Genomic DNA, 13,543 nt, shown 5'->3' on the forward strand with positions numbered 1-13,543 from the left:
CAGTAGATGGATGGATGGACAGACAGAAAGAAAGATAAATAGAGAGACAGGTAGATAGGCAAATTGATAGATAAAAGTAAGTAAAATTAAATACAATCTTTTTATCTGGTTGTAGCAGACATTGGGTAGTATGCTCTTCGAAATTAGTAAATTGGACACTTAATGTAGTATTTAGTTTATTATTCCTTAAGACCAATGATGATTATTTTTATTACTATTACTCCAATAAAAATCTTTCTTTATTACCTCAGTGCTTGTAGATGTCTCTGCATTAGTTTTGAATGTAGAACTCATTCAGCTGAATGGTACAATGTCCCACTCACCCTTTATTCTAGATCTCCTAGAATTCTGTAAGTCTATTTAATTGACCATATCTTGTTCTTTGTCTTTGTGAATGACCCTGTAGCTTTCTTTAGTGGAGCTAAGTTGGTCCAGTATGCAGAAGACTCATCCATTTTACTAGCATCCAAACCTTAGATTTCAGACGCAAGAAAACTCAAACTCTGATTATTTTTGTTATTGCAAAAGAGTTGTCTTTCCTTTTAATCAAACTTTGAGTGCAGCAAAGAAAGAACATATTTTCATCTTACTCTTCTTAATTTCTATCATTATTTGATTTTGCATTTTTTTCTAGACTGTATTTTCTGCAAAAGTACAGGTTTCTTCTGGTGTTTTATTGCAACATTTTTGGATTGCCTACAGTGATTTGTTGAGAAAAGTTGGGAAGGAAAGATTAATATCAAAGAGTTGCAGAATTAAAAACTAACAATGCAACACAAACCATTTCAGCCCAAGTAACACCTATTAATCACAGGGATCAGATTTCTCACACTTTAATAGTGTACTACAGTTGTTACTTTGAAAACAGCAATTAACTCAGCTACATTTTCAAGCCTACCATTCAAACATCCCTTAAATTGCTGTATCAGAAATGGACACTGATGAAAATCAGAGGAAGCAAAGTAACTAAACTGCAGATCGATGGTGATGGTTAAAAGCAGAGTCATTACTGTTGCAAGCTGATGAGAGGGAAAACCACTGTTAATAACCCTCTCATCATAGGGATTTCTCATTCTGTCCCATTAAAGTGACATCAGGAAGGCTAAGGTATTGACTGTAACACAAAGTCATGCTACCATGGCAGCCTCCTTTCAGGATACATTAGGGTGTAACAAAGTAGAAAATAATAACAACCACTCATTTTGATACACATACATTAATAATGCAGAAAAGTTCTAGATATGCTTTTTGGGTCTGGTTCTCCTTTAACCAATTGAAGTTTGCCTATAAGCCTCATACTTTGCTTTGTGCTAAGTCTTGGTGTGCATCAACAACTGGTACCAGTCTGCAGGAATTTTGATGTAATTCTCCTCACACCTAATTGTTATTATTAAAACAAGAAATTATCTAATGATGCTTGTTACCTCAAGTTTGCTGGCATATCATGGAATAACCTCTGTGTTATCCTTGTATAATGGCCTCAGCAATGCAGAAAGTACATTAATAATAAATATATTTTTCAATGCCGTATTTTAGCAATACATTAGTATTGTTTTTTACGTCTACTCTTGTGTATAAATAGTCTCTCTTTATTGTTCTTTCTCACATTCAACGATAAAAAACAGAGAACCAGGCACAAAGGTTCAGTGAAAGTTTAGCACTTTCATTTTTTATTATAAAGACTTCATCAGATCAAAAATCAACACTGCTGCCTCCCAATTTTAAACACTAAAAATTACATTACTTGACATACCAATCCAATAAAATGAAATTAATATGAATAGATAATCAACAATTTTCCATATTTAAATGTTTTTAATAAATGTCACCTTGTAAAATACACTTAATGTTTATGATGAGGACTTGTATTTTCACTATTCCAAGGAGTACACTTCCCCTCCTCAAACAAATTTTCAATATTCCATGGAATACAGTTACCTTCTTCAAACATTCTATCGGTACTCATTTTACTGTTTGCTTACGTATAGCTAGTTTTCTTTTAGGTTGTCTGCTTTGTTCTGCTGAGCATAGTAATGTTAATAAAATACATCATCTTCATTTCTTGCCATTTTTGGATCTTGCTTCCTCTGCTGTCCTGAATATGGAGTGGTATGAGTGACATGATGAGAAGGTGGTTTATTCACCTGAAGAGTTCAAGAACTTTAAACAATTTATGCTGTCAGTGCTGAAAGCAGGGTAGTTAAGAGATTTTGAGCGAGTCACCTATTTTGAGTATGAGATGCTGACTTTTTTGTGTGGGTCTTCCACAAAAATAAAGATTTCTTTAACTGACTTAGAGATTGGGAATGGTTGTCCTGGTGATGCAAGTACTAGGAAGAGGAAATCTACAGTGTTGACTCCATTTCATAGTGATTCCTATCTCAGAAGTCAAGGATATAGGATTGAAAGATCCACTCAGTGGTTTAGGAAGATGTTTTGACTTGCCAGATTGATCAGTAATATGACAGCTGCTATTGTTGATGCTATTTCTGTGGTGGCAAATCTGGTGTGTATTACCTGAATTAGATTAGCCCTGACTACAGCCCGGTTTTGGAAATGATGATGATGATGACTCCATTCACTCTGTTCAGCACTATCCCAAGATGGATATCAGTAAAGTCAAGGTGGTGCAAGTTATAGATTTAAAAGGAGAGTGGCAATCTTGTGTAGAAATTCTATTACATTGCCTAGGGTTATTGGCTCATGCAGCAATGATAAAGACATGATGTGTGTGGTTATTTTTGAATATAAAAATAATTTTAACCTTTGCAAAAATGTACTGGCTTCCAGAGACAGAAACTAAATTCTCTAGGAAGTATCTGGAAATTTTAACTTCAAATAAGAATGGAAATAGAAAATGGAGCCAAGGCCATGGCAAAGTAACAGCACTGGGAAAGAGCTCTGTATTAACAATTGATTTTCACTGAGAAGTGACATAATGCCAATATATAAAAATATATTTTCTTCAGGAACTAGCACTAAGAAGACGAATCTACAAATTGAATGTAATTTCTAAAACGTTCTTGTCAAAAAGCTCTTCCTCAGTACTACACTTGGAACATATATTAAATGAGGTCCACAAAATTGTCTTAAAGTGACATGTCACTAAAGAAAGACTTAATCATTTTTTTTTCTTCCTTACATGACATGACAGTAAACATAGATAACGTCCAGTTCAAACTAGATACTTTACAGGACAACAGTCTAAAACAAACACAAATGTTAAAAACAATGACAGAATATCAAAATGCTCAGATCAAAGATATTAATAATTATCTTAATGATACCGATACAAGACAGACAGAGACAGAATAAGAAAAACATAAAGACTTTCTGTTAAAACAAAATACCCTTCAGCTCAACAGACTAGAAGATCTTTAAAAGAAAGAAAAACAAATTTAAGAATTTTTGGTTTAGCTGAGAAAATGGAAAGTAAAGACATGATAGAATTCTTAACATCATGAATTTCTTAGTTTCATAACTTACAGGAAGCTTTGTCTTTCATAATTGAAATGATGCATAGACTAATTGGAAAAGATAATCACAATAAATCTGGCTGTTCCTCCAGTGTCCATCACAGTAGAATTCCTTTGATTTTGGACAAATAATTAGTGTTGTAAACTGCTTGAGCAAAATCCACACCGAGAACGGATAAACATAGCATAAGAGTTGACAATGATTATGCTTCAAAGTCTTTGGAAATACTGAGGAAACACTGGCTAATAAACAAGCAACTAAAACAGAATGATTTTAAGGTGCATCTACAGTTTCCAATACAATTGAAAATAATTCTGTCTTCTGGAGCTGGGAAATTTCTATAATTTAGAGAAATAAAAAATAAAAAATAATATTTAATTGAGCACACAGACTGCTACCAAGAAGAGAACATCCAACAAGAACAGCAGGAGATAAGTAATAAGGAAGAACTAAAAGTGGTCTGTTCTGCAACATTTGCTTAAAAAATGAACTTATAATGTGGACACATCTTTATATTAATATCAGTCTTGGAAGCCTATTTTAATGACCCACATTAAAAGGTAGATTATAGTTCACTATAAAGTGCAGCAAACAATTTCTACAAAATAGTCTACAACAAAGAGGAATCTGTGTGTGACATTATTAAGCTCTAGTATACTGTCATTGAGGCAAGCAGAACATTTTAACAATAATAAATAAAAAATGTTCACACACATAAAAATAATTTATTAAAATGAGCACCACTGTTAATTTAGTAATAACAGTTTAGATATTTGAATGCCTTAATGAATATGTATAAGTTAATGCTGTGAATGGTGCTTATAACTTAATATTTTAAATAATAAAACATGATTGTGTTAAACTAAACAAGTTTTGGGAAAGATAAATGGGTTTCTACAAGCAGTACACGCAGGTAATTTTCAGATTTCCATGGAATTGTTAATATACAATGTTATTATGATAACAGGAATGAATGTAGAACAAAAATGTCTTCTGTGAACTTTCCAGGCCCCGTAAATCATCACAAAAATTGGAAAACAAGTTATGCATGTTAGTTTTATGATTTTATTCTATTTCTGAAACAAATACTCTCAAATGAGGAAGAAACAAGGAAAAAAAATAACTCACTCTCAAGGAAACTGACTGTAAACTCATTGACTAAAGTACAATCATTATCGGAAAAGGTTGATGGTAAAGAAATGAGGTTTCTCGCATGTGGATAAGGTCATAATTAGAAGTAGGTAATAGTATTTTATGAAGGTGTTAACTGTGTAGTTGTTGATATGCAGTATCTACAGCAAACTTTTGTAAATAATAATAGTTAATTTAGGTTGAAGTATTAGAAGTTATTTAAAAAAGTGGTTGTGCAAGTGGCAAAATTGTTAAGGAAATGGTTATTATATTGAAATGTGTATTATATAATTTGTGTTTTTTGTATGATATGATTTTGCAACCAACACAAGTATTTTAATAGAATATGAAGAGAAATCCAATAATGGCAGGAGACTTTAACTGTGTACGTAAAGAAAAAGATAATAGTGCAATGAAGAAACTTAGAATTTCAATATCAACTAGTGCTTTAATAAACTTTACTGACCTGTCTGATCTTATAGATGTTAATAACATTACTGAATCAAAGTCTTTGTTTTACAATTTGGTGCACAGCCAAGATTTGATAGGGTATATGTTTCAAATGACTCGCTTTCCAAAATAGAAAAGGTAAATATCATAACATGGCCTTGGTGAGATGCTAATTGAATTACTTATACAGTAATGATAAATCTAAGGAATGCGACATCATGTAATAAGTGCAAGTTTATATAACAAAGTCAGAATATTTTAGAGCCGTGTCTAAGAGAACTATATCGGTACTTAGACTTCTATAGTAATAGTGAAGTTACTGATGTGATCCAGAATCAGTGAATGCATGTTTATATGAGTGTCTCTACTTGGTATTACACCAGGAGAAAGCAAACAGTGGGTAAAGACACTATTGGAACTGCAAGAAACAATAGCATGAAATAATAAAGTGCAAAAAGAAGAAGAGGTGTATTATGAGAAATGGAAAAAAAAGAGAATGTAGAATTTCAGAAGATCCAGCAACATATGGTTTCCATTAATTTAGAAAAAGTCAAAATGCATTCTTATTCTCTAATTCCTACATGCTGACATAATTATTTGTTAGATGCAAAATGGCAACAAGAACTAATCTTATCAATAGTAATCTATCCCTGGTAGTGAAAGGAAATATATGGCTGGGGAACAAATTTTGAACTGTTAAAAAAAAAAAAAACAATGGCAAAATTAAAAGATGGAATGGTGGTTTATAAAATGGAAAAAATAATTGATATATTTTTAGATGGAAATATAAAAAAATAAATAGCTTTTGGAGCAAGTAAGAAAAATAGAAACAAAAAACTGTTCCCAGAACCGTAATAAAGAATTAAATTAAAAGATTGAAGGAAAATAAAGCTTCAGGTAATGACTGCATCACTCCTGAAATATAAGCAATATTTCATTTTAGAAAGTATTTTGACAGAAATTAAAACTACATTTAACATACTTCCATCGGGGAAATATACATCAATGTCTTGTACAGTAAAAGATGATAAATGACCATCTCTGTCCTCTTCATATAGACCTATATTATTACTGAATATCAATTAGAAAATGTTTATGTCAATCATTGACAATAAATTAAAAAAATGTACTACCTGCACTAATAGAGGAAGATCAAGTTGGCTTTATATCAAATAGGCAATGCAGGATAAATCCAAAGAATACTTAAATTGTTTCTCATTGTAATCAACAGAAACTTTTTTAATTTTCATGGATCTAAATAAAGCTTGTATGTACCACCAGCTATATCAGAAAATAATTCCTGTACCCTTAACTCCAAGAAGAGCCCATTTGACAAGAATAAGCTGATATTAGACTCCCAAAATATGAGTGAGCTAAAAAAACAAGTGTCACATTTGTAAATGACTGCTTTGTGATAAGATGTCTTTTTCTTTGTACTTAATATGACAAAACTGCAGTCCTTTGAGTTTCACATAAATATCACCTTCTTGTTTATACTTAAAATTAAGATAGCACATTTACATCATTATAGCATATTCTCAGATTCAGGCTTGTTTTTAAAAATGCTTGTGTTCACAATTGCTATGACAGATTTTTTTCATGATATTATCTTAACTGATTGGTTGTAATGTTAAGCTTGTAAATATAGAAGCTGTGGGTTGTAATGTAGGTTATACTTTCATTTTAGTGTGTTGACATTCTTTATAACTAAATTAGAAAAGTGTGTAATCTTGTTTGCCTTTTCCTCTGTCTTTATCCCTGCATTGACTTTTTTTCATTTTTTTAATTAAATGCACAGTATCACTGAGACTGCATGTTAAAGTCTAGTTAAAAGCACATTCAGGTCTGGCAAATGGTCTGAGATTGTAAGTGGGATCAAATGTAGATGGTAAATTTAAAGTCATGTATGAGAAAAAAATATATCTTATTTTAATGATAGTCAGGACAGAGGCAGCTGTAGAGAAGAAATACTGTTCTGTTTTTTTATATAATCTATCTTTTAATGTATATCAGTACTTTTGTACAGTCTTGAAAATAGGATAGATGTTTAAATGATACTGTAGACTAAGACAGAAGTTAACAGTAAAAGCACTGAAGGTGAGAATGAGGTCAACTCTAAACCCTCTGTATGCCAGTGAAGACATATTCTTCTCAATTCTTCTGTTTATCACATCATATGTATAATCCCAACAATACACAAGAGTACAGATAATCTTATCTTAAAGTACTTTTATTAGTGGAAATCTAGAAAAAATTAACACAATTTTAAAAGCAGAAACTAACAGTTGTATCACTGATATGTAAAACTTTGACAGGTTACTTTCTAAAGCAACATTTTCCTTCATTTCACAGATAGCATGAATTAAGATGCTTCAAATTCTGACATAATAATTTTGGGAATATTGCTGCAGCTTTGTTAATAACATTGATTGTGATGCTATTTTTTTCTCTTTTAAACTCCATCCAGCAGCACAGTTCCATCATACACATCATCTGCATCAACTACAACCCCCCAGGGAGTGAACATGGTTAACAGCATTGCAAGCCTACGGCTCAAAGCCAAGGAATTCAGCCTTCATCAGAACCAAGTACCCACTGTGAACTGATACACACCACACTGAACTGGGGTATAACTCATTTGGAATATTGAAATGAAAAATAAATCAACCAAAGAAGCTGGTGTTTCTAGCCCTTTTCAGGACTTGGGAGCTCTCAAACAATGAAGAAACGTCTGCCTGTGGAACGTGTCTGCATTTGATATGCCATAATAAGGGACTGTTTTGCCCCTCTTTCTTTTTCCCTCATGTTCAGCAGAGCACATCTTTGTAATACTTTGTAATTGTTGGACAAGTCTATTGAAGATGGACTTTGTTAAACTAGTAGATTTTATGCAGAATTGTTTGTGTTAAGAAATTAGTTTAATATTGCTCCAAGTCACTTTTTGCACACAACTACACCAAAAGCCTTAAGAGACAAAAAGTATTGTATTTTGATAATGAAACATTTATAATTGCAAGATATTCGGGGAATATTTCAGAATTCCCTTTGAAAAGTAGCAACAGTTTCTGGTCTCAATTGACCAAGGTAAATAATTCACAGCATTTTTTCAAGCAAAATTAGAACCAGATATTGGAGTCATTTTAAATCAAAATTTGCCTTTTTCCATTGAGGGTTTTTCCTGTAGCAATAGCTTCTAAACAGTTTACATGTGCCTCATTTAATGCAGATCCATATAGTTCTGGGGGACCAAATGACTAAGATTTGAAATATATCCTTATTAATTTGCTAGTGGACATGTTCCAAAATAAAATTAGTAACTTAGCTGTTTAAGAAAGAGCTTTTAGAACTGTGTGTATGTGCGCGCGTGCACATGCACACGTGTGTGTGTGTGTGTGTGTGTGTGTGTGTGTGTGTGTGTTAAGCATACATATGAACTTTGAGGTCACACCGTAGTAGAAAAATGGAGAATACTCAGTTTGTCAATAAGAATGAGGCTCCCCATTTTTCCACTAGTGTACACCAAGCTGAATAATTATATATTCATACATACATGTACATGCGTGCACACACACACAAGCATGCACCACCTATACTTAAGGAAACAGTAAAGAAATGTATGAACTTATGCAAGATGTCTTCTCTCTGCCTACTTTTCTCAACACTGTAACTTGTACTTTATTTTTAAATCCTTGCCAGACATATTTTAGCTAAGTCAAATTCACAGAAATACTAAATGAAATGGGTTGTGCCTGTTTAATTTTTGGGATTCTGTTTCGTTTAAGCAGTGTATCTGCCTCCGGTTTCTTCTTTATTGTGGATTAGTGCACGCTTCATGTAGTAATGTCAAAAGCTACAGCAAAGTGTTTCAGCCATTTTAGACAAAGTTAAATTCCATACTCTGGAGAACCTCATAATGCTTCATTATAATTATCAAATGGGCTGAATCTTAATTTAAAATGTACCTAGAATTTTATTTTTAAGATCAGAAGAGGTATGGACCCAAGTAAAAGTGAAGTGCTGGGCAGTGTGCCTTTCTACAGTAAAATTCTTCTCAAGTCTATCAGGAGCAGTAGAGCTATTAGTAAGAAATGTAGGGTCAGAAGACAGTTCATTTTGTCAGCTGCTAGATGCACAAGATGTATCTCTTGTCATTTAGTCCCTCATGCTTTGACAGTGGTCACTATGAACGTGCTACAAAACTGGCAGGAGTCAAGCTTTACAATATGCGTTGAGAAACACATCAGGATTTAAACTAAGGGATATAAGTAAGCATTATTTCCAGAAACGTAGTACTTAGTAGCTAGTTATTTGTGTGTGTTGGCATATACTGAACAGGTATATATTTTTTCTGTGGTATCTCTGAAATGAAGTTAATTACTAAACATTTGTAGAATATGAAAAAATATGACAATGAACATGAGCATTTTTCAGAGATTCATTAGGATCATTAGTGGCAAAAACTTTGAGATAACCATATATTTTTATATTTTAGCATAAAATTGACAGTAATTGCTTTTGAAGATTCTTGAGATAAAATGTTGTCCCGCAGCTGAGAATCTGTTTATTTCTAAACATATCACAGCTCATAAAGATAAAAAAAAATATATATATCACATTTGCCCCTAAATACATCTGAATTACTGCAACCTTGTTTAACAAAACTATAATTTAAGTGCATTTACTAGAATAAGGCCAGTTTTGTTTTGGCAGCCAGCAACTGGTCTAAAAGTTTTTTTGTGACACTTTAGCGTGTAATTTAAAACAGTATTATTTTAAGTATTCAAAAGCTACCATAATACATAAAAAGTTTGAATTACATACACTTTTCAGAGTAGTTTTTTTTCTACTGTATGTAACACTGCTTGTTGGGCAGCCACGGTGGTACAGTAGTTAGCATTGCTGCTTCACAGCAAGAGGTTCTCCGGTTTAATTCTTGGCTGGGGTGTCTTCTGTGCGGAGTCTGCATGTTCTCCCTGTGGTCGTGTGGGTTTCCTCCGGGTGCTCTGGTTTCCTCCCACATCCCAAAGACATGCTGTAGGTGGATTGGACACTCCAAATTGGCCCTAGGTGTGAGTATGTGCATGTGTGTGCCTTCTGTGGAAGGTTGGGCACTGGGCTGGCACCTTGGCACCGTAAAACTCCATTGCCAGTCATGAGCGGACAGGTGATCCGTTGTGGCGTTCCCTAACCGGGAAAAAGCCGAAAGAAGAAGAAGATGTAACACTGCTTGTAAACCTATCGGTACATGAATTGTTATGTATTTACATTCACAAGTGAAAATCTTAATGCTAGACTGACAAACCATTTATTAACAGAAGAAATAGGAGGGAAATAATGATGCCATTATTAAGTTACACTGCTCTTAAATTAATTCACTGATAATAGTAAGGAAAAGCAAAGCATTCAAACAAAATAAAGCAAAATAATAACCACAGATAGATTTGTAAAACACATATGATTAAAAAGCGAAGTTTCAAGAATCTGTGCATGCTAGAAGATTATGCACTTTAACCACAAAATCCATAGTGTCTCCTTTCAGCCAATTAAATCAATCAACCAATAAATTAATAAAAATTATGTATGCTTACCTGCAATTTGAACAAGTTTAGTTCCTTCAGAATTTTAATCAGTTTTAATATTTATTTAATTCGTGATCTAACATACAGGACTCAGACTTCTTTTCTGAAAACTGGTGAAGATGTACATTTAAAATTAAAATGATACTATTTCAACCAAAAGAAGAAATGTTGAATGAGATCACTGCAACCAGAAAGTAGTACATTTGGAACTTTGTCTACAATGCTGGTCATACTGAGCTTCTGTTGTATGGGACTACTACAGGGTGTCATGGGACTGATACAGGGTGTCATGTTCCTAAATATAACATGGTGCTGAAAGGATTACTTTACTTAGAATTAATGGAAGGAAGGAAGAAGACAGCTAAACAAAAAGACAAAATATGGATCTTCTGTTACAGCAGTGCCAATTTAATGTGTGTTGTCCTTTCCAGCGTGGCTATTACATTTGCTGTCTGTTAGCAGCCACTCCTCTGAGAGAAAGAGAGAGAGAGAACAACCAAAATGTATGTATATACTCATTGGTGCTGAAAAATAAACAGGCTGACAGTTCCATTAAAGTCTAAAAGGTAATGCTGCAGAGAAGCATAATAGTATAACAGTACATATCTGGTTGCAAAGTTGTAAGCATAACTACTTCAGTGGGTTGGCTTACCAAACCTGTATTGGTGAAAAGCAAATTTGACCATTCAGTAATCTTTTGGTGTACGGGTGTTGTGCTTTTACTCCCATGTCTTTGCTAAAGCTGGTGGCTATCACAGTCACAAATCTTCAGGTGCTCTACTGGGTTTAGTTTTCAGTAATGGAACGCCAAAGTAGTGATCATATTATTATTTCAAATGGTTCTACTGTTGGAGAAGCAAAGGACCAAGATCCATGCCATAGGGAAATGGAGCCATGACTGCGATGTCAAAAAGCAGAGTTTAAACACAATAACCAGGTACTGGAAGAGCCAGCAGTGGAGATGAGAATGACTATTTACTGCTGGTTTGCCCATTATGGAGAGGACGGTTTGAGAGATCTCCAAAGTAGGATCATTTTCTGGCCTAGGACAGCAGTTAACTCAGGCCAGAAAAGGGCTGAGAGCATTCAGCACATTTTCCAATGGATGCATGTGGAAGCATGCGCTGTCATGTAATGGCTTATATTACATATATTACACATAATGTATCAGCCTCATAGAATGATAGTATGCAAGACATTTGAAAAGAAATTGAGATGCTTGCATATGACAGCAGTCATTTCGTCTATGTCAGCAGGGAACTGCAACCAAAAAAGTAATCAACAAATACAGTTGTATAGAGCTAGGTGGTATGGGTGTAGAGTGCAGTGCTAGGTGTGGTCATAAATGATTTATTATATGAACATGCTTAGGTCATCATTACTCAAAGAAAAACCTGGTTATATGGGATTACAGATGTCCTAACATGTTGTTCTGGTTGAAGTAAATGCATTTTTAATGTGAATGTTTTTACTGTACAAACACACCGAATTCATAAGATGCGTCTGCAGCAGACACACACCTGATGGTCTCTTTCATCCCGTGCTGATATAAGTTAAAGGAGAATGCCACTAAAAATGTGGATGTAGCATTTCAGTCTGTTCTAAGGAAAGGAATTTTAAAACAAAGTCTGCTTGTAAATATGTAAATGAGTGTAAACTCATAATTCGTTCATGAAATAGTAACAACTAGTGGCTCTATACTGAATATTCAGTTATTAATCGAATTGTGTGTGTGCTTGTATACTTGTGATGTTTATGCAGCTTGTAGCAGCAAAACAATAGCACACTACCGCAGTAGGACAGATACTCAGAAGAGTTGAGGTTGAATGGTGCTCATAGTAAAGGCTGGAGGACTGCATTATGTTTTCAGATTGCTTTTACTCCTGTTTCCAAAGTGTCATGACCCAGAGTTGATTAGAAGTAGATGAGATACAGTAGGCACAGTCCCTTTGTGTGAGATGTTCAAATGAAATTAATTCCTTGAGCTTTGTCTCAGCATCTGCAGTCCTTCCATAATAATAAACCATATTGCAAGTTCAGTAGCAGACCAATCCCTAAAATAAACACTACCAAACACATATTCACATACATGCTCAAACATACACACACACACACACAGAAATGCGTGCATGCATATACACTTCAGATATTCAAGGACAGCTTAGTAAATTGTTATCTCACTTTTGACTTTGAATTGTCTTATTTGACTTCTCTGCTTGCTTCCTGCCTCATTCCACATAAAAATGATACTGAAGAGTTGATGTTTCAAGTAGATGACATATCCAAACATGTTGGGTTGCTTCTGAAACAGTTATATAAATCCTTATATAACCTAGCCTCGACATTTCAGAAGTGCTGCCCACGTTTAACAAGATATTAATTCTGTTTTGACTCCTGACAAATATCGTAGTGCATATCTGTGTCAGTAAAAAAAACAGTAAGTTATCCTTAAAGATTTTATACAGCTGCCTTTGCTGTGGTGGCAGAGACAATTGCAGGAGACAATCACAGTATGCTTTTTTGGTGGGCTAATAGGGTATCTTCAAAATAACATTACCAGCCATGGGCACCCATAAATTATCACTCCCCCCCCCAAGAAAAAGTTCTGAAATAATCCAGATGATACAGTAATGTCATACTGTATCCATTATATGTAACCATACGGCTACCAGATGGGGCCACAAAATGTTTGTTTTGGTGTCATTTTCCCAGGCTGTGGGAAGGAGTTCTGACAGTTTTGGTCTTTGGACAGCAAATATAACTGCTGAGACATGTCCATACAATGGAAATGGTACTCCATGAGTTAAAGACTTATGCAGTTAGTTACATATTGTGTGAAAAGAATCATCACTTAACCTCTTGGAAGTCAAGTTTGTGAAAATGAATAAAAAGTAGAGAGCTACTAG

At 34.0% G+C, this 13,543-nt stretch overlaps 2 protein-coding genes across 4 annotated transcripts in view; one reads left to right on the plus strand and one right to left on the minus strand.

Moving 5' to 3' along the window:
• The window catches only part of PRRX2 (paired related homeobox 2), a 663,637-nt gene extending 653,585 nt beyond the window's left edge, over positions 1-10,052 (plus strand). The window contains exon 4 of one of the 2 annotated variants that reach the window (XM_044057840.1): positions 7,529-10,052. In XM_044057840.1, the coding sequence (XP_043913775.1) occupies positions 7,529-7,664 (136 nt within the window). In that variant the 3' untranslated portion in view covers positions 7,665-10,052. Of the gene's footprint in view, positions 1-7,525 lie in introns of both variants that reach the window. The other variant, XM_044057839.1, reaches the window with a different exon arrangement.
• Positions 1-13,543, minus strand: part of LOC122790318 (protein CutA homolog) — a 757,176-nt gene that overhangs the window by 181,133 nt on the left and 562,500 nt on the right. The gene's annotated exons all lie outside the window — the stretch shown is intronic.

Source organism: Protopterus annectens, chromosome 16.part0 (genome assembly GCF_019279795.1).
Source record: "Protopterus annectens isolate FY-2018-M chromosome 16.part0, PAN1.0, whole genome shotgun sequence".
Lineage (NCBI taxonomy): Eukaryota > Metazoa > Chordata > Ceratodontiformes > Protopteridae > Protopterus > Protopterus annectens.